Source organism: Schistocerca piceifrons, chromosome 2, assembly GCF_021461385.2.
Source record: "Schistocerca piceifrons isolate TAMUIC-IGC-003096 chromosome 2, iqSchPice1.1, whole genome shotgun sequence".
NCBI lineage: Eukaryota > Metazoa > Arthropoda > Insecta > Orthoptera > Acrididae > Schistocerca > Schistocerca piceifrons.
The window spans coordinates 650,158,753-650,181,116 of record NC_060139.1 but is presented as its reverse complement, the minus strand read 5'-3'; the positions used below and the strand labels follow the sequence as shown (position 1 = coordinate 650,181,116).

The following is a 22,364-nucleotide window of genomic DNA, read 5'->3' as shown; positions in this document are numbered from 1 at the left end:
TGTAGGTAAAAAGACGAGGGCTAGTAGAAATCCTTGAGTACAGATATTCAATATAATTGATGAAAGGAGAAAGGAGTAAATGAAGCAGGCAAAAAGGAATACAATCGTCTCAAAAATGAGATCGACAGGAAGTGCAAAACGGATAAGCAAAGATGGGTAGAGGAAAAATGTAAGGATATATCTCACCAGGGTTAAGATAGATACTGCCTACAGGAAAATTAAAGAGACCTTTGGAGAAAAAAGAACCACTTGTGTGAATATCAAGAGCTCAGATGGAAAACCAGTTCCAAACAAAGAAGGGAAGGCAGAAAGGTGGAAGGAGTAAATAGAGGGTCTATACAAGGGCGATGTACTTGAGGGCAATATTATTGAAATGGAAGAGAACGTAAATGAAGATGAGATGGGAGATACGATACTGCGTGAAGAGTTTGACAAAGCACTGAAAGACCTGAGTCGAAACAAGGCCCCGGGAGTAGACAACATTCCATTACAACTACTGATAGCCTTGGGAGAGCCAGACAAAACTCTACCATCTGGTGAGCAAGATGTATGAGACAGGCGAAATACCCTCAGACTTCAAGAAGAATATATTAATTCCAAGCCCAAAGAAAGCAAGTGTTGACAGGTGTGAAAATTACCAAACTATCAGTTTAATAAGTCATAGTTGCAAAATACTAACACGAATTCTTTACAGACGAATGGAAAAACTGGTAGAAGCCGACCTCGGGTAAGATCAGTTTGGATTCCGTAGAAATATTGGAACACGTGAGGCAATACAGACCCTACGACTTATCTTACAAGATAGATTAAGGAAAGACAAACCTACGTTTATAACATTTGTAGACTTAGTGAAAGCTTTTGACAGTGTTGACTGGAATACTCTCTTTCAAATTCTGGATGTGGCAGGGGTCAAATACAGGGAATGAAAGGCTATTTACAATTTGTACAGAAATGGCAGTTACAAGAGTCGAGGGGCATGAAAGGGAAGCAGTGGTTGAGAAGGGAGTGAAACAGGGTTGTAGCCTATCTCCGGTGTTATTCAATCTGTATATTTAGCAAGCAGTAAAGGAAACAAAAGAAAAATTTGGAGTAGGAATTAAAATACATGGAGAGGAAATAAAAACTTTTGAGGTTTGCCGACGACATTGTAATTCTGTCAAAGACGGCATGGACCTGGAAGGGCAGCTGAACGGAATGGACAGTGTCTTGACAGTAGGATATAAAATGAACATCAACAAAAGCAAAACGAGGGTAATGTAATGTAGTCCAATTAAATCCGGTGATGCTGAGGGAATTAAATTATGAAATGAGACACTTAAAGCAGTAGATGAGTTTTGCTATTAGAGGAACAAAATAACTGATGATGGTCTAAGTAGAGTGGATATAAAATGTAGACTGGCAATGGCAAGGAAAGCGTTTCTGAAGAAGAGAAATGTGTTAACATCGAGTATGGATTTAAGGCTCAGGAAACCTTTTCTGAAAGTATTTGTATGGACGATAAGTAGTTTAGATAAGAAGCGAATAGAAGCTTTCGAAATGTGGTGCTACAGAAGAATGCTGAAGATTAGATGGGTAGATCACGTACCTAATGAAGAAGTACTGAATATAATTGGGGAACTTGTGGTACAACCTGACTAGAAGAAGGGATTGGTTGGTAGAACATGTTCTGAGGCATCAAGGGATCATCAGTTTAGCATTTGAGGGAAGCGCGGAGGGTAATAATCGTAGAGGGAGACCAAGGCATGAATATACTAAACAGATTCAGAAGGATGTAAGTTGTATGTAGCTACTCGGAGATGAAGAAGCTTGCACAGGATAGAGTAGCATGGAGAGCTGCATCAAACCAGTCTCTGGACTGAAGCCCACAACAACAACTTGTTAAAACAATGTTGTACACGAGGGATAAATCGAAAGAGGCAGCACTATTTTAAATAGACTGGTTTCGTATACATCCAGCCATCCTGATTAGGTTTTCCGCGATTTTCCTGAATTACTTCTGGCAAATGGCAATATGGTTCCTACTATAAAGCAACGGCCGACTACCTATCCCGTCCTTATCGGATTATATCTGTAAGTATGTAAAGTTAAGTTAGTTGTTCGTGCATTGTAATACCAAGACATATGTAATATCCTTGTGGAGTTCATCTACAGATGAATGAAATTACTGCTACTACTGCTGCAACTACTGCTTTGCCCATGAAGGTGACACTAAAAGGCTGCCATAGGCCAACATTAACTCTAGATACCTTTAGTGCTGACTTATAGCGTCCTTAACGTACTTGCATTATTGACCCACCTTGCTGCTGACGAAGTTGTCTGAGAGAACGACGATGGTGTGCCGGCTGCGGTCCATGGAGCTGGAGATGTTCTGCACGATGACGGTGCCCAGCTGGAAGTCTCGTTCGTGCAGGCAGAGGCGGTAGCGCTGCGGTCCTTTCTCCAACAGCGGCACCAGCGTCTCAACCACCCACTGCCGGTCACCTCCACTGTAATCAACATCAGCTCTTCAGCAGGCATGATAACAATCAGGCTGTAACGACTCTTGGGGTCAGATAGTTTTCTTATTAAGATGTGGCTTGCACTTGTCTTTGAGCACATTATCCAAAGGAAATCTGGTCGTATTCAATGTTCTGTCGACATAATTTGACTTATAACCCATCTGGGTAGAGGCAGTCGGTAATGGACACTACTGCGTTGTTAGCGTTCTTAAATGTGGCGGTTCAAATCCTATTCTCAGAAGAAAATTCGTCGCCAACATTTGCCAGGAGGAATAAAAGAAATGGTGCCATTTATTATTTGTTGACCAGCTATTGTACCAATGTTCTTATTAAATTTCAAAACCCAGTGTTCCACGAAGGGAGAAAATATGGCATTTCTAATGATGATATCGTCGTGAGATGAAACTCCCGGCCAGATCAAAACTGTATGCCGTACCGAGACTCGAAAGTCGGGACCTCTGCCTTTCGCAAATGAGCTGCCCAAGCACGGATCACGACCCGTCCTTCCAGCATTACTTCCGCAACGAGTATCTATCTGCTGCCTCCGAAACTTCACAGTTCTCTTGCGAAACTTGTAGGACTAGCATTCCTGCAAGAAAGGATACTGCAGAGATATGGCTTACCCACAGCCTGGGGGATGTTTCCAGAGTCAGTTTCAAACTCTGCAGCGGACAGTGCGCTGATGTGAAACTTCCTAGCACATCCAACAATGCGAAGTTTGGAGATGAGGTATTCGCGGAAATAAAGCTATGAGGACGGCTAGCAAGTCGTGATTTGATAGCTCAGTCGCTACAGCACTCCCTCGCAAAAGGCAAACGTCCCAAATTCCAGTCCCCGTCCTGCAAAGAGGTTTGATCTGCTAGAAAGTTTCGTATCAGCGCACACTCCGCTGCAGAATGGAAAATTCATTCTCTTCATGGGATGCTCTGCGACCCCCTTGGTTGTATCTGAGAGAAGTAGCTGTGTGCCAACGTATGGTTTCGTCTCCCCTTCCCATACTTACCCTGTGCAGGCACTCATTATCAACACGATTTACATTGTTTAGCCAAAACGTTGCGACCATTTGCTAAACAGCGTGCTAACCCACTTCCGGACACAAAACAGCCACTATTCTGCGTGGTATCTTTTTGGAAAATCCTTGGCAGATTTCTGGAGTTATGAAGCACGAATGTCTACGCACAGGTCATGCAGTTCTCGTAAATTATGGGGCCAATGATTGGTATGTGTGGAGCTGACACCCGATAGTGCACCGAGTGTGATCCACGATAGCCACAACATCAGTGGTGAGATCACTGTAATGCACTTCAAACTACTGTAGCACGACTCTGGTCTTGTAACACGGCCATTTATGCTGGCGGAAATTCCATCGCCTCCAGGAAAGACACCAGTGATGATGGGATGCAAGTGGTCCGCAAACAAGTTCATATGGTCCACAGCTGTCATGGTGCATTCTATTACTGCCACGCTTCCAGAGGAAGCCTCGGTGAATGTCCCCAATTCCATAATACTGCTCCCACCGACCCGTGTCCGTGACACGGTGCTATTTTCGAGAAAACATTCGCTCAGTCGCCTGGATGACGGCATATCCGGAGATGAACATCGACCTGGTGCATCTAGAAAAGTGATTCATCCTACCAGGCGATACGTTTGCATTCCACTTGCTGAGCCCCACGTTCGGCAATGTTCTGTAAGCTACAAAACGCCCTGGACCTGGACTAGTGCTGTTTCCTGTCGCTGGATGTGCCACAAATCGCTGCCTGTCCTGCTTTACAGACTGGGCAAGCCTCCGAGCATCACGTTCTGCAATGTGGCGTCGACGTCAAACACCCAGTCGCCTAGTGGTGGTTTGCAGCGCTTCAGCCACTTCAGCAGCTGTCCATATGTACTCGTGACAGTGGCACGCCGTCAACAGGTCAGCTTCGTCGTTTCCGAGATGTTCGTTCCCAGGTCAAATGCCATAATAATCTGCTCTTTTTCAAACTCTTTTGTGTCGGTCGATTTCCCCATCCATATCATCGATCGAATGACTCCCCGTTCGTCTATGCTCTGCTTATGTGCTTTCGTTCTCGCGTCACTCAACCGCATCACCACCAGTCTGCATACAATTTGGCGGTTGGCAGTGGTCATCATGTTTTGCCTCATCAGTATAGATACAAACTATGCTAAAGAAAGAGAAAGAATTTGATCACAGTTTTTCGGTGCACACCATGAATCTTTATGAGTGTGCTCATATCATTCTGCTTCAAACCAAATGAGTAAGGACAGCATTATAAGGGTTGTATAAAATACTCATGTCATGTTAGTGGTTTACGTGGACACTGTGTACAAAGAAACTGGTACACCTGCCTAATATCGTGTAGGGCCCTCGCGAGCACGCAGAAGGGGCGCAACACGACGTGGCACGGACTCCACTAATGTCTGAAGTGGTGCAGGAGGAAATTGACGCCATTAATCCTGCAGAGCTGTCCATAAATCCGTAAGAGTAAGAGGGGGTGGAGATCTCTTCTGAACAGGACGTTGCAAGGCATCAAAGATATGTTCAATGATATTCATGTCTGGGGAGTTTGGTGGCCAGCGGAAATGTTTAAACTCAGAAGACTCTTCCTGGAAGCACTCTGTAGCAAATGTGGATGTGTAGGGTGTCGGACTGTCCTGCTGGAATTGCCCAAGTCTGTCGGAATACGCAATGGACACGAATGGATGCAGACGTACCAGGGGTTCTACATCACTCCAACTGCACACGGCCCACAATATTACAAAGCCTCCATCAGCTTTGAAAAGTCTCTGCTGACATGCAGGGTCCATGGAATCATGAGGCTGTCTCCAGAACCGTACACGTCCGTCAGCTCGATACAATTTGAAACGAGACTCGTTCGACCAGGCAACATGTTTCCAGTCATCAATAGTCCAATGTCAGTGTTGACGGGCCCAGGCGAGGCGTAAAGCTTTATGTCGTGCAATAATCAAGGGTACAAGAGTGGGTCTTCGTCTCCGAAAGCGCATATCAATGATGTTTCGTTGAATGATTCGCACGCTGACGCTTGTTAGTGGCCCGACATTGAAATCTGTACCAACTGCGCCAGACACTTGTTGACTTATATAGGCGTTGCCGACCGCAGCGCCGTATTCTGCCTGTTTACATATCTCTGTATTTGAATACGCGTGCCTATACCAGTTTCTTTGGCGCTTCAGTGTGTATTGTCCCGTGTTTCTTTAATGGTCCCATATATTCTGAAATAGCGTAAACAGGCAGAATACGGTGCTGTGGTCGGCAGCGCCTATGTAAGACACCAAGTGTCTACCGCAGTTGTTAGATCGGTTACTGATGCTACAATGGCGGGTTATCAAGATTTAAGTGAGTTTGAACGTGGTGTTATAGACGGCGCATAAGCGATGGGACACAGCATCTCCGACGTAGCGATGAAGTGGGGATTTTGCCGTACGATCATTTCACGAGTGTATCGTGAATATCAGATATCCGGGAAAACAACAAATCCCCGACATCACTGCAGCCGAAAAAGATCCTGCAAGAACAGCACTAACGAAGTCTGATGAGAATCGTTCAACGTGACAGACGTGCAATCCTTCTCCAAATTGCTGCAGATTTCATTGCTGGGTCATTAACAAGTGTCAGCGTGCAAATCATTAAACGAAACATCATCGATACAGGCTTTCGGAGAAGAAATTCCACCCGTGTACCCTTCATGACTGCACGACATAAAGCTTTACCCCTCGCCTCGGCCCGTCAACACGACATCGGACTGTTGATGACTGGAACCATTAGCCTGGTCGGACGAGTCTCGTTTCAATTTATAAAAAAATGGTTCAAATGGCTCTGAGCACTATGGGACTTAACATCTGAGGTCATCACTCCCCTAGAACTTAGAACTACTTAAACCTAACTAACCTAAGGACATCACACACATCCATGCCCGAGGCAGGATTCGAACCTGCGGCCGTAGCGGTCGCGCGTTCAATTTATATCGAGCGGATGGACGTGTACGGTTATGGAGACAACCTCATGAATCCATGGACCCTGCATGTCAGCAGAGACTGTACAAGCTGGCAGAGGCTATGGAAAAGTGTGGGCCGTGTGCAGTTGGAGTGAAAAGGGGCCCTTGACGCGTCTAGACACGATTCTGATAGGTGACAGGTATCTAAGCATCCTGTCTGATCACCTGCATCCATTCATGTCAATTTTGCATTCCGACGGACTTGGGCAATTCCAGCAGGACAATGGGACACCCCACATGTCCAGAATTGCTACAGAGTGGCGCCAGAGTTTAAACATTTCCGCTAGCCACCAAACTCCCCAGACATGAACATTATTGAGCATGTCCGGGATGCCTTGCAACGTGCTGTTCAGAAGAGATCTCAACCCCCCGTACTCTTACGGATTTATGGACAGCCCTGCAGGATTCATGGCGTCAGTTCCCTCCATCACTTCTTCAGACGTTATTCGGGTCCATGCCACGTCGTGTTGAGGCACTTCTGCGATATTAGGCAAGTGCGCAAGTTTCTTTGGCTCTTCGGTGTACATTGTGTAGCACCACTTGCTGTGCTGAGTGAGGCGATTATAAAATGATATAAATATAGATCGAAAGACAGCAACGGAGAATCGCCGATACCAGTCATCTGTATGAATAAATGATTTTAGTGAACTCTGCATATTAAAATTTATTCATTGTCTATACTTGTTCTACATTTGGTTATGCTACATGTTACTTAAAAATACGCGATTTCAGAATACACGGTAGCGTTAATGAATTACGGGACAATATACCCGGTGATCAAAAAGTCAGTATAAATTTGAAAACTTAATAAACCACGGAATGATGTAGATAGAGAGGTAAAAATTGACACACATGCTTGGAATGACATGGGGTTTTATTAGAACAAAAAAAAATACAAAAGTTCACAAAATGTCCGACAGATGGCGCTGGACAGCAAAATAACTACTATCGTGACGGGTGAGAAGTACGCCGATATGGTACAGAATCGCATCATCCCCAGCCTGGCTGATAAACACCTGCTGGAACGTACGATGTTTATGCAGGATGGCGCTCCATCCCATATTGCTAGACGCGTGAAAGATCTCTTGCGCGCGTCGTTTGGTGATGATCGTATGCTCAGCCGCCACTTTCATCATGCTTGGCCTCCCAGGTCCCCAGACCTCAGTCCGTGCGATTATTGGCTTTGGGGTTACCTGAAGTCGCAAGTGTATCGTGATCGACCGACATCTCTAGGGATGCTGAAAGACAACATCCTACGCCAGTGCCTCATCATAGCTCCGGACATGCTTTACAGTGCTGTTGACAACATTATTCCTCGACTACAGCTATTGTTGAGGAATGATGGTGGACATATCGGGCATTTCCTGTAAAGAACATCATCTTTGCTTTGTCTTACTTTCTTATGCTAATTATTGCTATTCTGATCAGATGAAGCGCCAATTGACAGACATTTTTCGTACTTTTGTATTTTTTTGGTTCTAATAAAACCCCATGTCATTCCAAGCATGTGTGTCAATTTGTACCTCTCTATCTACATTATTCCGTGCTTTATTCAGTATTCAAATTTATACTGACTTTTTGATCACCCGGTTTATTGTCCCGTAATTCATTAACGCTACCGCGTATTCTGAAATCGCGTATTTTTAAGTAACATATAGCATAACCAAATGTAGAACAAGTATGGACAATGAATAAGTTTTCAGCTGCAAAGCTCACTAAAATCATTTATTCGTACAGATGACCGGTATCGGCGATTCTCTATTGCTGTCTTTCGATCTATATTTATATCATTTTATAATCGCCTCATTCAGTACAGCAAGTGGTGCTACACAATGTACGCTGAAGAGCCAAAGAAACTTGCGCACTTGCCTAATATCGCAGAAGTGCCTCAACACGACGTGGCATGGACCCGAATAATGTCTGAAGCAGTGCTGGAGGCAACTGACGCCATGAATCCTGTAGGGCTGTCCATAAACCGTAAGAGTACGAGGGGGTGAAGATCTTTTCTGAACAGCACGTTGCAAGGCATCCCACATATGTTCAATAATGTTCATGTCTGGGGAGTTCGGTGGCCAGCGGAAATGTTTAAACTCTAGCGCCACTCTGTAGCAAATCTGGACGTGTGGGGTATCGCATTATCCTGCTGGAATTGCCCAAGTCCGTCGGAATGCACAATTGACACGAATGGATGCAGGTGATCAGACAGGATGCTTAGGTACGTGTCACCTGTTAGACTCGTATCTAGACGTATCAAGGATCCCATATCACTACAACTGCACACGGCCCACTCTATTACTGAGCCTCCACCAGCTTGAAAAGTCTCTGCTGACATGCATGGTCCATGGATTCATGAGGTTGTCTCCATAACCGTACACGTCCATCCGCTCGATACAATTTGAAACGAGACTCGTCACACCAGGCAACATGTTTCCAGTCATCAATAGTCCAATGTCGTATTGACGAGCCAAGGCGAGGCGTAAAGCTTTGTGTCGTGCAGTCATGAAGGACACACGGGTGGACGATCGTCTCCGAAAGCCTATATCGATGATGTTTCGTTTAATGATTTGCACGCTGACACTTGTTAATGGCCCAGCACTGAAATCTGCAGTTGTTTGCAGAAGGATTGCACGTCTGCCACGTTGAACGATTCTCATTAGACTTCGTTAGTGCTGTTCTTGCAGGATCTTTTCCCGGCCGCAGCGATGTCGGGGATTTGCTGTTTTCCCGGATTTCTGATATTCACGATACACTCGTGAAACGATCGTATGGCAAAATCCCCACTTCATCGCTCCCTCGGAGGTACTGTGTCCCATCGCTCGTGCACCGACTATAACACCACGTTCAAACTCACTTAAATCTTGATAACCAGCCATTGTAGCAGCAGTAACCGATCTACCAACTACGCCAGACACTTGTTATCTTAAATAACCGTTGCCGACCGCAGCGCCATATTCTTGCTGTTTACATAGCTCTGTATTTGAATACGCGTACCTATACCAGTTTATTTGGCGCTTCAGTGTACATTGTCCCGTGTTTCATTAATGATCCCATATATTCAGAAATAGCGTATTTTAAACTAATGTGTAGCATAACCAAATGTAGAACAACTGTGGACAGTGAATAAATTTTCAGCTGCAAAGACCACTAATTTTTTTTATTCATACAGATGACCGGTTTCGGCAATTCTCTGTTGCCGTCTTTGGCTCAAATGGCTCTGGGCACTATGGGACTTAACTTCTGAGGTCATCAGTCTCCTAGAACTTAGAACTACTTAAACCTAACTAACCTAAGGACATCACACACATCCATGCCCGAGGCAGGATTCGAACCTGCGACCGTAGCGGTTCCAGACTGTAGCGCCTAGAACAGCTCAGCCTGCCGTCTTTGGATCTATATTTACATCATTACATAATCTCGTCTTTCAGTGCGGTAAGTGGTTCTACACAATGTACATCCATGTTGGCATCATGAGCTATACTAAAAGGGGGCATGTTAGTTTTAAAATAATAGCGATGTCCCTACATATGATTGCACCAATTACAAGCGCCCACATTCATGCATGTGAGCACTTTTAATTAGGACAATACTAGTGTTTACATAGCTGTTACTTTGAAACTGACATGTCGATTTCTAGTATAGCTCACAATGCCAACATGGACATACAGGGTGACAATTATTGAACTATATGAAGAAAGAACATAAATTAGTTACTAACTGCAGCGTGCAGACACTTAATTCAACATGTAAACGTCAGTACAGATAGTTTATGACATGTATGATATATTTGCCTTCACTGGCGATGATGTGGCGCAGACGAATAGAGAAATTCTGCTTCACCCGCTGAAGTGTCGGAACATCGATGCTGTCGATGACCTCCTGAATGGGTGTTTTTAGGTCAGCAATGGTTTTGAGATTATTGCTGTACACTTCATCTTTAATATAGCTCCACAAAAAGGGGTCGCACGCGTTTCATGGGATGGATATAGCGGCCAACTGAGGCCAATGGAAGTGGCCTCTGGGTACCCCAGAACCAGAATGCGGTCCCCAAAGTGCTCCTCCAGGAAATCAAGTACCTTTTTGATCACCCGGTACGTCTGTATGTATTTTGTCAGGACAATGGGACACTTGAGCTAAATAAGAGACAATCCCAAAAAATATGAGACGTCTGGTGTTTAACGTAGTTCTGTACCTGTACAAGACGAAAGCATCGTACAGGAAGGCGGCACCAGCACTGCCTCCACCAGTTCTGGCTCTGGCCCGAGCGCGCAGGCGCAGCCGGAGCAGGTGCGCGCTGTAGGCCAGCTCGAAGCGGTAGCGGTAGCAGAGCGTCGCGGCGGCCAGCGCCAGCGCGGCCACGGCCACCAGCCCCAGCGCCAGCGCGAGCACCGGCCGCGGCTCCTCTGCTGGGGCCCGGCAGTCCTCCGGGCTGGAGGGCGCCGCGCCCACCGACAAGCCGGCGACTACGGCCGGGGTGGCGCAGCGCAGCTCCGTGGCGGCCGCGGCCAGCCCGCCGACGCGCACCTCCACCGCCGTGCCCAGCAGCCACTCTTGCAGCTCCACCAGCGGGCAGCCCCGGCAGTGCAGCGGGTTGCCGCCCAGGTCCGCCAGTTCCACGCGGTCCAGCACCCGCAGCATGCTCGAGCTCAGCACGCTCACCTTGTTGTACGACACGTTCAGCTTCTCCACACACCTGCACGTGGAACAGCTGCTCATTCCCCCTCCCCAAAGTCTACTTCTGCTGAACTAGTCTATGGGGAAGGGGCAAGATTCTCCACCTACTACACAGTTGAAATTGATACAACGAAAATTGTTTTAGCTTCAGTGGACTGAGAATAACAGCCTACCAGCTGCTAAATACAGGTTTATTAACCCTACCCCATGCCCTTGACAGCTTTTAAACTGTTTTCTTCAGGAGATATTGTATATAGAATAATATTATCTATGTTGTGGTGTGCGCACTTTGGTACAAACACCATCAGATTATTTGACTTGTCGCTCTAACGAAGTAGGTGAGTGTCAGCAACATGTATCGTGGTCTTGTCGTGGCATGTTTATCTTCTGCCGTTAGGTCAGACGATAGAAATACCACTTGTACGCTTAGAGTTGCAGATTGACAGTGACCGACTTTAAACAGAACTTGATTAATTTTCACACACATTTATCAAAATAATAAAACGCGTAGACATTTCATAACTTGATTCTGGATGCTGTTTACAATTGACAATCTGAAGTTCCTTTGGTCTTGGTACGTTAATCTTATTCTCACATATCTCTGATACTTGACAAAGTGTCTATACATTTATCTTCCTGGCTATGTACAGTAATATGATAATCTTATTAGGCGCAGACTGAAACTTGACTATAGACTGGTACAGACTGGTGCAGACAAATGCAGACTGACTAATTGGAGGTCAGTACACTCGTTATAATACCTCGCGCGTTCAGGTATCACTGCGCGAGTGTGATCCGCGAGGAGAAAAGGTTCTACGTTAGCAGTAATCTCATTGGCTGCGTTACATATTAATACGCGGATCGGCGGAAGCAGAATTTGGTCCGTCTCTATGGCAGCGCCATCTCGTAATGCGTAGACGGACGAGCGCTGCGCCTGCGCTGTTGTGCTTAGCGGGGCGCGCTCTAGTGGCAAAGTTTTCTATGCGCTGACTACGTGGAACTATGTACACAACATATGTCCAGTGTGGGAGTCGCTGACTCTGATAGTACATGTAGATGTCATTCCCTTAATCACCATGTAAAATATATGGTTTAAGAGTAGTACCTCCGTACTGTTGAGCTTTGCATTAAAATTTTCAAAATACACTACTGGCCATTAAAATTGCTACACCACGAATATGACGTGCTACAGACGCGAAATTTAACCGACAGGAAGAAGGTGCTGTGATATGCAAATAATTAGCTTTTCAGAGCATTCACACAAGGTTGGCACCGGTGGTGACACCTACAGCGTGCTGACATTAGGAAAGTTTCCAACCGATTTCTCATACACAAACAGCAGTTGACCAACGTTGCCTGGTGAAACGTTGTTGTGATGCCTCGTGTAAGGAGGAGAAATGCGTACCACCACGTTTCCGATTTTGATAAACGTCGGATTGTAGCCTATCGCGATTGCGGTTTATCGAATCGCGACATTGCTCCTCGCACCGGTCGAGATCCAATGACTGTTAGCAGAATATGGAATCGGTGGGTTCAGGAGGGTAATACGGAACGCCGTGCTGGATCCCAACGGCCTCGTATCACTAGCTGTCGAGATGACAGGCATCTTATCCGCATGGCTGTAACGGATCGTGCAGCCACGTCTCGATCCCTGAAGCAACACATGGGGACGTTTGCATGACAACAACCATCTGCACGAACAGTTCGACGACGTTTGCAGCAGTATGGACTACCAGCTCGAAGACCATGGCTGCGGTTACCCTTGACGCTGCATCACAGACAGGAGCGCCTGCGATGATGTACTCGACGACGAACCTGGGTGCACGAATGGCAAAATGTCATTTTTTTGGATGATTCCTGGTTCTGTTTACAGCATCGTGATGGTCGCATCCGTGTTTAGCGACATCGCGGCGAACGCACATTGGAAGCATGTCACCCGGCTTGATGGTATGGGGTGCCATTGGTTACAAGTCTCGGTCATCTCTCGTTCGCATTCACGGCACTTTGAACAGTGGACGTTACATTTCAGATGTGTTACGACCCGTGGCTCTACCCTTGATTCGATCCCTGCGAAACCCTACATTTCAGTAGGATAATGCACGACCGCATGTTGCAGGTCCTGTACGAGCCTTTCTGGATACACAAAATGTTCGACTGCTGTCCTGGTCAGCACATTCTCCAGATCTCTCACCAACTGAAAACGTCTGGTCAATGGTGGCCGAGCAACTGGCTCGTCACTACTCTTGATGAACTGTGGTATCGTGTTGAAGCTGCATGGGCAGCTGTACCTGTACACACCATCCAGGCTCTGTTTAACTCAATGCCCAGGCGTATCAAGGCCATTATTACGGCCAGAGGTGGTTGTTCTGGGTACTGATTTCTCAGGATCTATGAACCCAAATTGCGTGAAAATGTAATCACATGTCAGTTCTAGTATAATATATTTGTCCAATGAATGCCCATTTATCATCTGCATTTCTTCTTGGTGTAGCAGTTTTAATGGCCAGTAATGTATCACACATTTGACATTAGTTCCAACAATTTGTAGTGTGCCACTTCACAGATTTGTATATACACAGGGTGAACATTAATAAAACCCACAAACTACAGGGACAGATTCCCGACTGGAAATCGAGAAAAAAGTTCTATGAACATCTGTCCGGAAATACATCGTTGCCACAGTACATGGCGATGACGAATGACAGTTCCTCTGACCACCTGCTGTGTGTTCCTTGTATGTTGCGGGCTGAGGTGATTGACTCAGCGTACTGTAAGCAGCAAAATGGTTCCGTATTCACGTCAGGAACAAGCCGAGATGTGTCTTTCTAGCAATACACACATCAAAAAAAGTTTTGTATCACCTCGGTTCTGAGAGTTCCGGAACCTGTACAGAAAATTTGAATAGAGATCAACATAAACATCATTTCCGCACTTTTTATTGCTCATGAAAACCACACATTGCATGTTGTACCACCATAAGCGAGACCTTCTGAGTTGGTGGTCCAGATTGCTGTAAACGCCGGTACCTCTAATACCCAGTAGCGCGTCTTCTTGATGGATGCCTCCATTCGTCATGGCATACTATCCGCAAGTTCATCAACGCACTGTTGGTCCAGATTGTCCCACTCTTCAACGGCGATTCGGAGATCCCCCAGAGTGGTTGATGGATCACGTCGTCCATAAACAGCCCTTTTCAATCTTTCCCAGGCATGTTCGATAGGGTTCATATCCGGAGAACATGCTGGCCACTCTAGTCGACAGATGTCTTTATCCTGAAGGAAGTCATTCACAAGATGTGCACGATGGGGGCCGAATTGTCGTCCATGAAGCCGAATGCCTCGCCAATATGTTGCCGATATGGTTGAACTATCGCTCGGAGGATGGCGTTCACGTATCGTACAGCCCCACATAATGCCACCCCAAAACAGCAGGAAACCTCCACCTTGCTGCACTCGCTGGACAGTGTGTCTAATGCGTTCAGCCTGACCGGGTTGCCTCCAGACACGTCTCCGACGATTGTCTGGTTGAAGGCATATGCGACACACATCGGTGAAGAGAACGTGATGCCAGTCCTGAGCGGTCCATTCGGCATGTTGTTGGGCCCATCTGTACCGTGCTGTATTGTGTCGTGGTTGCATCGATGGACCTCGCCATGGACGTCGGGAGTGAAGTTACGCATCATGCAGCCGATTGCGTAAAGTTTGAGTCTTAACACGACGTCCTGTGGCTGCAAGAAAAGTATTATTCAATATGGTGGCGTTGCTCTTAGGGTTCCTCCAAGCCATAATCCGTAGGTAGCGCTCATCCACTGCAGTAGTAGCCCTTGGGCGGCCACAGCGAAGCGTGTCATCGACATTTCCTGTCTCTGTATCTCCACCATGTCCGAACAGTCACTCCGAGACGCCTGGACACTTCCCTTGTTGAGAGCCCTTCCCGGCACAAAGTAACAATGTGTACGCGATCTAAACGCGGTATTGACCGTCTAGGCATGGTTGAACTACAGACAACACGAGCCGTGTACCTCCTACCTGGTGGAATGACTGGAACTGATCGGCTGTCGGACGCCCTCCGTCTAATAGGTGCTGCTCATGCATGGTTGTTTACATCTTTGGGCGAGTTTAGTGACATCTCCAAACAGTCAAAGGGACTGTGTCTGTGATACAGTATCCACAATCAACCTCTATCTTTAGGAGCTTTGGGAAGCGGGATGATGCAAAACTGCTTATGGTGTGTGTAGATACATGCCGATACACTCCTAACGTTTATTCGGCGTAGGAATTTGTTCCGGCTCATGCAACAGCAAGAGAAGAAGCTGTAATTCAGATCACCAAGGATAATGACGCGACTGAAGATTGTGGTCAAGCGAAGGAAACGTAACAACCTCTGGGAGATGGCTAAAAGTCTGTCGCAAGCGACCACAACCATTTCAAATATGCGCTGAGCCATTCACTTGACAGAAACAAGTGGGGGGCCAAAAATCGGAAATCTTCTCCTCATCACCGTTGGACAGTGATCTTGAACAGAAAAAGATAGCTAAGGAGGAGAAGGGAAATCGAAAGGAGGAGAGATAAACAAAACAGGGTCATCTTCTTCTTTAAAACGAAAATTGCTCATAGCTTCTCAGAAAACTGATTCCCAAAAAGAAAATTGATTTTCTCAGGATTTGGATGTGATTTTGTTACTGCATACAGTATAACGAACGATGAGGTGAGGACTGTACGGATAATGAAGGTGTAGGACCTTATCTCTGACACAACTGCGAACTCTTGCCACAGCGAATTCGTACACTAATCTGTGGCTGGCTCTGAGCACTATGGGACTCAACTGCCGTGGTCATCAGTCCCCTAGAACTTAGAACTAGTTAAACCTAACTAACCTAAGGACATCACACACACCCATGCCCGAGGCAGGATTCGAACCTGCGACCGTAGCAGCAGTGCGGCTCCGGACTGGAGCGCCTAGAACCGCACGGCCACCGCGGCCGGCCACACTAATCTGTCTGCGCGCTTTTGTAGTCCAGCTGCTACTGTGTCTGTTTTAAGAGTGAAAATGCAGGTGCTTAGATTGCAATGAAATATTAAATAGGTTTTGATAGTTTTCCTTAATTGCGTGTACCCAGCCAAACCTCGCTATGTTTAGCAGTCAGATGAAGTTCTAGTTGATCTGTGGAATAATTTTAGTCATAGAGTTTGTGGGAGTAGTTGTTGCATGTATTTATCTACTTCTTTGCGGGACTAACTTCCTGTTTCATGATTTGGCCATGGTTATTTATTTAAATTTATGGCTGGATGTCCTTCCTGTCATCTAAGTCGTCAGGTAAGATGAGGGAAGGAGATCACGTGTGCTATCTGTCTGCAGATCATACAAAATTTGATCTGTAATTTAAGTGTTTGTGTATCAAGTTTCATTAGGCGGCGTTTGACATTCAGACGGTATTTGCCTAAATAACGGTAGAAACCATCGGAAAACCACACATTGGTTTCTCGGTGTACAGACCTTAATCTCTTGTACAAATTCGATCCTAGTCTGGCTTAGCAGCCGACACAGTAACCTGAATGAGCAAGCGTTAAGTACTTGCTATGCGTGTATGAGGCGGGAATGGCGGGGAGGAAGAGGGGGTGGGGGTGGGGGTTGGGGGGGGGGGGGTTGGAGCGTGAGATGCAGCTGGATAAATGAGTAAACCTATGAAGGCATCATAATACTGTATGATTGTTTATTTTGGACAGAAATATACATCAAACTTTACGTAGAGTATGTGCTTCATCTGCGATAAACAAAGGTTATCCGTAACAAAAATATGTCTGAAAAGGCCGGGCGTAGTTCCAACAGGAGCTGGAGCACAGGCAAATTGTGCGAATCGATTAATTGCCTTCGCGGAAGATTTTAATTAGTCTGAAAATAATGCTCAGCCAATGCCGCCGCCATTTGTGTATGCACCGTTCGCACTTTACATGCAAAAACAGTCACCCTTAAATAATTCCAGACTGGAGATAGATTGATGATTAAAATTGGGTACACCGGAGTATGGGACCTTGGACTAAGTCTTACCCGTTTGAAAAAATCTTGCCTTGTTTGGGTTTTTCGTGCGAAAGACTTGTTTTTGTGTGACATTCTTGAAGCGCGCAACTTCTAACTTTAAACTTGTACAAATCTGTTCAATCTCTGAATGAGAGTAGATAAACGGACAAAGTCAAAGCGAATTTTTTTATACAATAGACCTTATCCGTTGTCTAAATAAGATGGTTTAAAGACAAGCAAAATTTAGAACGTAAAATTCATTCTTAAGTGAACTGAATGCGCGGAAACGGTTTAAAGTGCACCATATAAATATAAAATACATTGTAACAATAGAACTCAAAATTCACTTTCAGAAATGTAGGTGGCATGTTTTACGCGCGACACTTATGTGTTTCAAACTTTTGCGAATCGATTCAGATTTTGTAGGAAGGTAGAAAAGTAGATGTAATTCATGGCCCTCCTCTAATTATGTGAAAGCTTTATCCGTTGACACGATATGAGCAACCTGGTTCAAAAGACAATAAAAATATATACCGGAATAGCCGTTGCCCGAGTCAACAAGGTCTACATCGGTTGCCAAGCTATGGCTGTCTAACACCAAAACTGTGGTAGAGTAAAAGTTGGGAACCAGACTCAAAACTGCTCCTATCGTAGCACAAAAAAGCGAATTTGTTGTGGGCAGAGTTAGAGATTTAAAATAACGGAACTAGCTTTTAAACTAATCTGGCAGTTTCAAACACATTTAAATCAAAACATCTTGACACATTCGCGCTTTTTTACGAGTTAACCCTACTTCCCCAGAGCAGTGAGCGCTCCTAGACTCACCCTCAATTACATGTGTGGTGAGGGATGTAAGAACAAATAGACACAGATTTATGTGCTCCTGGAGAGCGGGCTGCATCTACAATAGGAAGTAACCGAGAGTGGGGATCCATACAGCCCATACTTTAATGACTGTTCCATCCACCTGAATGGTTGTTCTGATTATTTGTGGGGTGGGAAAGATATTTTTGTTTTTCATGAGAGGCTAAAACAACAGTTTCTAAATGTGACATAATATCACAGTTTTCCCAATGCTTAAACCTATTTGACTGGAAACGCAATGCTATAATAAAAAAATGATTTATTTTTCATTTGCATTCCTGGACTCCTCTCGTAGTTCTTTCGTCCACATGTTCCATCAGACTTATGTAATATCCGACAGGTATTTTTTTTCATCCAGTGAAGGGTTATCAGTAAGGAGAACACAATTTTCATTTCAGAACACACCTTTCCATCAAAGACACTGGCTTCACCATTTTATTTCTGTAGAGAAAATGGCTTCCACCCAGTGTCTTGCTTGCTGCTTATTTTCTAGCGTGCGGCTGTAGAGAAGATTCAATGACAAACGGCGCGTTTCGTCTCGGGATCGTGTACTCGGCGTGAAAGCGTTACGGAGATGCTCAACAAACTACAGTGGCAGGCGCTACAGGAGAGTCGTTATGCATCACGAAGAGGTTTACTGTTAAACTTCCGAAAAAGTGCTTTACCGGAAAGATTGGGTAATATATTACTTTCTCCCACATACGTCTCGTGAAATGGCCAGAAAATGAAGAGAAACTAAACTTCATGCGGAAATTTACCGTCAGTCATTCTTCCCAAGCGCCGTCGTGCATGGGAAAGCAAAGGGGGAAAAAGTGGTACCCGAAGTACCCTCCGCCTTACAGCGTAAATCTTGCTAAGTGTAGATGCAAAGATAGATGTAGAAGCTACAATAATAAATCAGCACACAAATTTCGTCCGATTCTATTTAAACGTACAGCGTAGGCTTGCACGGCCAGTACTGACTTCATTTGAAACTTCCCGGCTGATAGGCCGTGGTCGACGCAAAAAACTTTCTCCTAACGTTTCATCTCCCAACTGCGCGAGAAATCACCAGGGAAGCGTCGAACTGCAACCAGAACTCGAGGGAGGGCAAAATATATAGGCGGTGTAGAGGGCACTACAGTTCATCACATGACATCGGCTACGAGATTATCTCTGATAATGTCAACATTCGTGATTGAAAGTAATCGATCGTCATTTTTACGGTGCAACGTTGACACCCAAATTTTATCTAATTCCAACCAGAACCCCAGACAAAAAAAGGTGCGATTAAAACCTTGGTAGACAGAGCATACAGAATTTGTGAACCGACTTATAAGGTCAAACATGTACGGCCGACATTCGAAAAGAATGGTTATTCTAACAAGGAGATAAATCGAGCATTTCGCCCAAGGGAGAGAATCTGTATCAAAGACAAGTAACGGCCGCCCGAGGGAAAGTTTCCCTTCCGTTCATTAGTAAGATTACAGATCGCACTGGGAAAGTTTTGAGCAAAATGGCGTGGAAACTATCCTCAGACCCATCAGGAAGATAAAAGAAAGTTTAAGAGCGCCAAAAGATATACTAAATCCATTGGCTACACCGGGTGTATATAGTATTCCTTGTAGTTCTAGGCTGGTTTAGACTGATACATACAACGAAAAGAAGTGTTAACACCTGTTTGGTTAAATACAAGGGGAGCTGCCGCCTGGGACATACCGATAAATCAGCCGTAGCGGTACGTGCTTAGCAAGAGGGTGATCATGAAATAAAGTTCAATGAGACGATCGTCATATCGAAAACATCGCATTATAAAGCGCACATTTATGGAGATGCTATTGAGATTTATAAAATCCGTAATAATTTCAACAGAAAAGGGGAAAGTGTTAAATTAGATAAAATTTGGGTGTCAACGTAGCACCGTAAGAGTGATGATCGATTGCTTTCAATCGAGAATGTTGGCATTACTAGAGATAATCTCGTAGCCGACGTCATATTGTGGACTGTGGTGCCCTCTAAACTGTCCATACATTCGGCGCTCCCTCAAGTTCTGGTTGCAATTCGCCACTTTACCTCTGAAGATGCTTCCCGCAGTCGGAGATGAAACGTTAGGAGAAAGTTTTACATGTCGACCACGGCCCATCGGCCCGGAAGTTTCAAGTGAAGTCTATTTAAACAGTCTGATCATTGCTGAGAAACTCTTATACGCGTCTACTTTCTAGTGAGCTTCACCAAATGCGACAACTAGTTTGCGTAAAGCTTTGACAAAGCTAATTAGTCATATTACATGAAGCGGACTCTTTCATCGGAAGGGCCTACGATATCTGTTTTTTCACACACCTTTCACTGACGATCGTCGTTTGGTAACATCATCCAATTCACAACCTTCTCTAGCTTTTTCGATGAATTTCTGTTGGTGATAGTTTGCAAGACTGTATTTCAGTTATCCGTTTAAGTAACGTACATGAAACATAGTTAGTTTAAAAAGCAATATGAACAAAATCTTCTTCAGATAAAAATTTTATTTGATTTCTTTCTTTGCAGGAGGCGAGCTATAAATTTGTACTGTATTTTTCTTATGAACACCTATTGTTTATTTGCCAAAGATTTAGCACATTACTCGGTTATCAGTTTCGGCGATATAAATTGCCATCTTCATATACATAAAACCGGGCAGTGATAGTTACATCACACAATGATTTACTCCACTCTGTCACAATAGCAACGAACAATGTGCACAAGGAAGTCGAAGCATCACAATAATACGCCAGACACTTAATCATACTGTACTGAGTCGAATTTCTTGTGCACATTCTACTTTCTTATTGTGACAGAGTGGTGTAAATCATTGTACGTATGATGGTACTACCACTGACCATTTTTATGAACCAGAAGATGGCAATTTACAGGGTGAGTCAAGAAGCAATTTACAAACGTGGAATGATACAGAAATTTATTGAGATAACTTACCGAATCGGTAATGTGTAAGTTTGTATCAAACAACCTGAAGTTTGATTCACTTAGTACATCAGTACCTCACTGCGCCACCATGAGCGCCAGTGTAGCGCACAGTTAAAAATACTACTTTCACTGGTGCAGAGCTGTGTGTTTTGGTGTCGTGAAATGAACTCTCCAACAACTGTTCGACGTAAATTTCGGACCGAACACGCTGAAGAACCTCCATGTAGGCCTACAATAGAAACTTGGCACAACTTAGTTGAGACGTGTTGTTCACCACGACATGATAAATCACCTGCCCTCATGTTGGTGATGATGTCGAACAGGTTAGGGAGAGTTTAGCACGCAGTCCACAAAAATCAGCGCGACGTGGGTCTCGCGAGACTGGCATTCCTCAAAAGAAATGATTCAAATGGCTCTGAGCACTATGGGACTTAACATCTGAGGTCATCAGTCCCCTAGAACTTAGAACTACTTAAACCTAACTAACCTAAGGACATCACACACATCCATGCCCGAGACAGGATTCGAACCTGCGACTGTAGCAGTCGCGCGCTTCCGGACTGCGCTTAGAACCGTTGGGCCACACCGGCCGGCTCCACAAAAGACTGCTTGGCACGTACTGCGTAGACGTTTATACTTAAAACCATGCAGATTCACAATGGCACAGCACATAAGATGCACATAAGATTGCTCATGGAGAATTCTGTGCGGAAACGTTGCATCAGACAGAGAACGACGAGACGTTCCTGAACGCAACAATCTTCAGCGATGAGTCAAACATTTCGTATCACCCACATCTGCAAAACATGGGGGAGCGAAAATCTACGCGCAACCCTGGAACACGTTCGTGACAACCCCAGAGTCAAGGTGTTTTGTGCACGTTGCAAAGTGAACGTGTACGGCCCTTTCTTCTTCATGGAGAAAACTGTCACTAGTATTGTGTATCTGGATATGCTTTAAAACTTTGTAATTCCACAGATCGATGAAGATGACTGAAATGGGTGGTTTACTACCAGCAACACGGTGCACCACCTCGTTTCCTCACGGGAAGTTCGAGGTTTCCTCAATAAACGCTTCCCATGTCTTTGGGCCAGTCGCATGGTCACCTTGCTTCCCTGACTTGACATCACTGGATTTCCTTCTCTGGGCTTTCATTAAAGATCTTATGAATGTTTCCCCCCTGCCAAACAATTTGGCCGACCTGAAAAATCGGATCTACGCTGCGATTGCATAAATTACGCCCTATTTGTTGCAAGGAATGTTGGAAGAAATTGACTATCGGTGGGATGTTTGCCGCATCACAAATGGTAGTCACATCGATTCAAAATGACACTTTTATATGAAACTTGAGGTTGTTTGC

At 45.0% G+C, this 22,364-nt stretch overlaps 1 protein-coding gene across 1 annotated transcript in view; it reads right to left on the bottom strand.

The window, feature by feature from the left end:
* The window catches only part of LOC124776637 (toll-like receptor 2 type-2), a 109,840-nt gene that overhangs the window by 14,866 nt on the left and 72,610 nt on the right, over window positions 1-22,364 (bottom strand). Inside the window, exons 4-5 of the mRNA XM_047251726.1 lie at window positions 10,701-11,201; window positions 2,297-2,486 (exon numbers count right to left, since the gene is read on the bottom strand). Coding sequence (XP_047107682.1) covers window positions 2,297-2,486; window positions 10,701-11,201 — 691 coding nt within the window. The remainder of the gene's footprint in view (window positions 1-2,296; window positions 2,487-10,700; window positions 11,202-22,364) is intronic.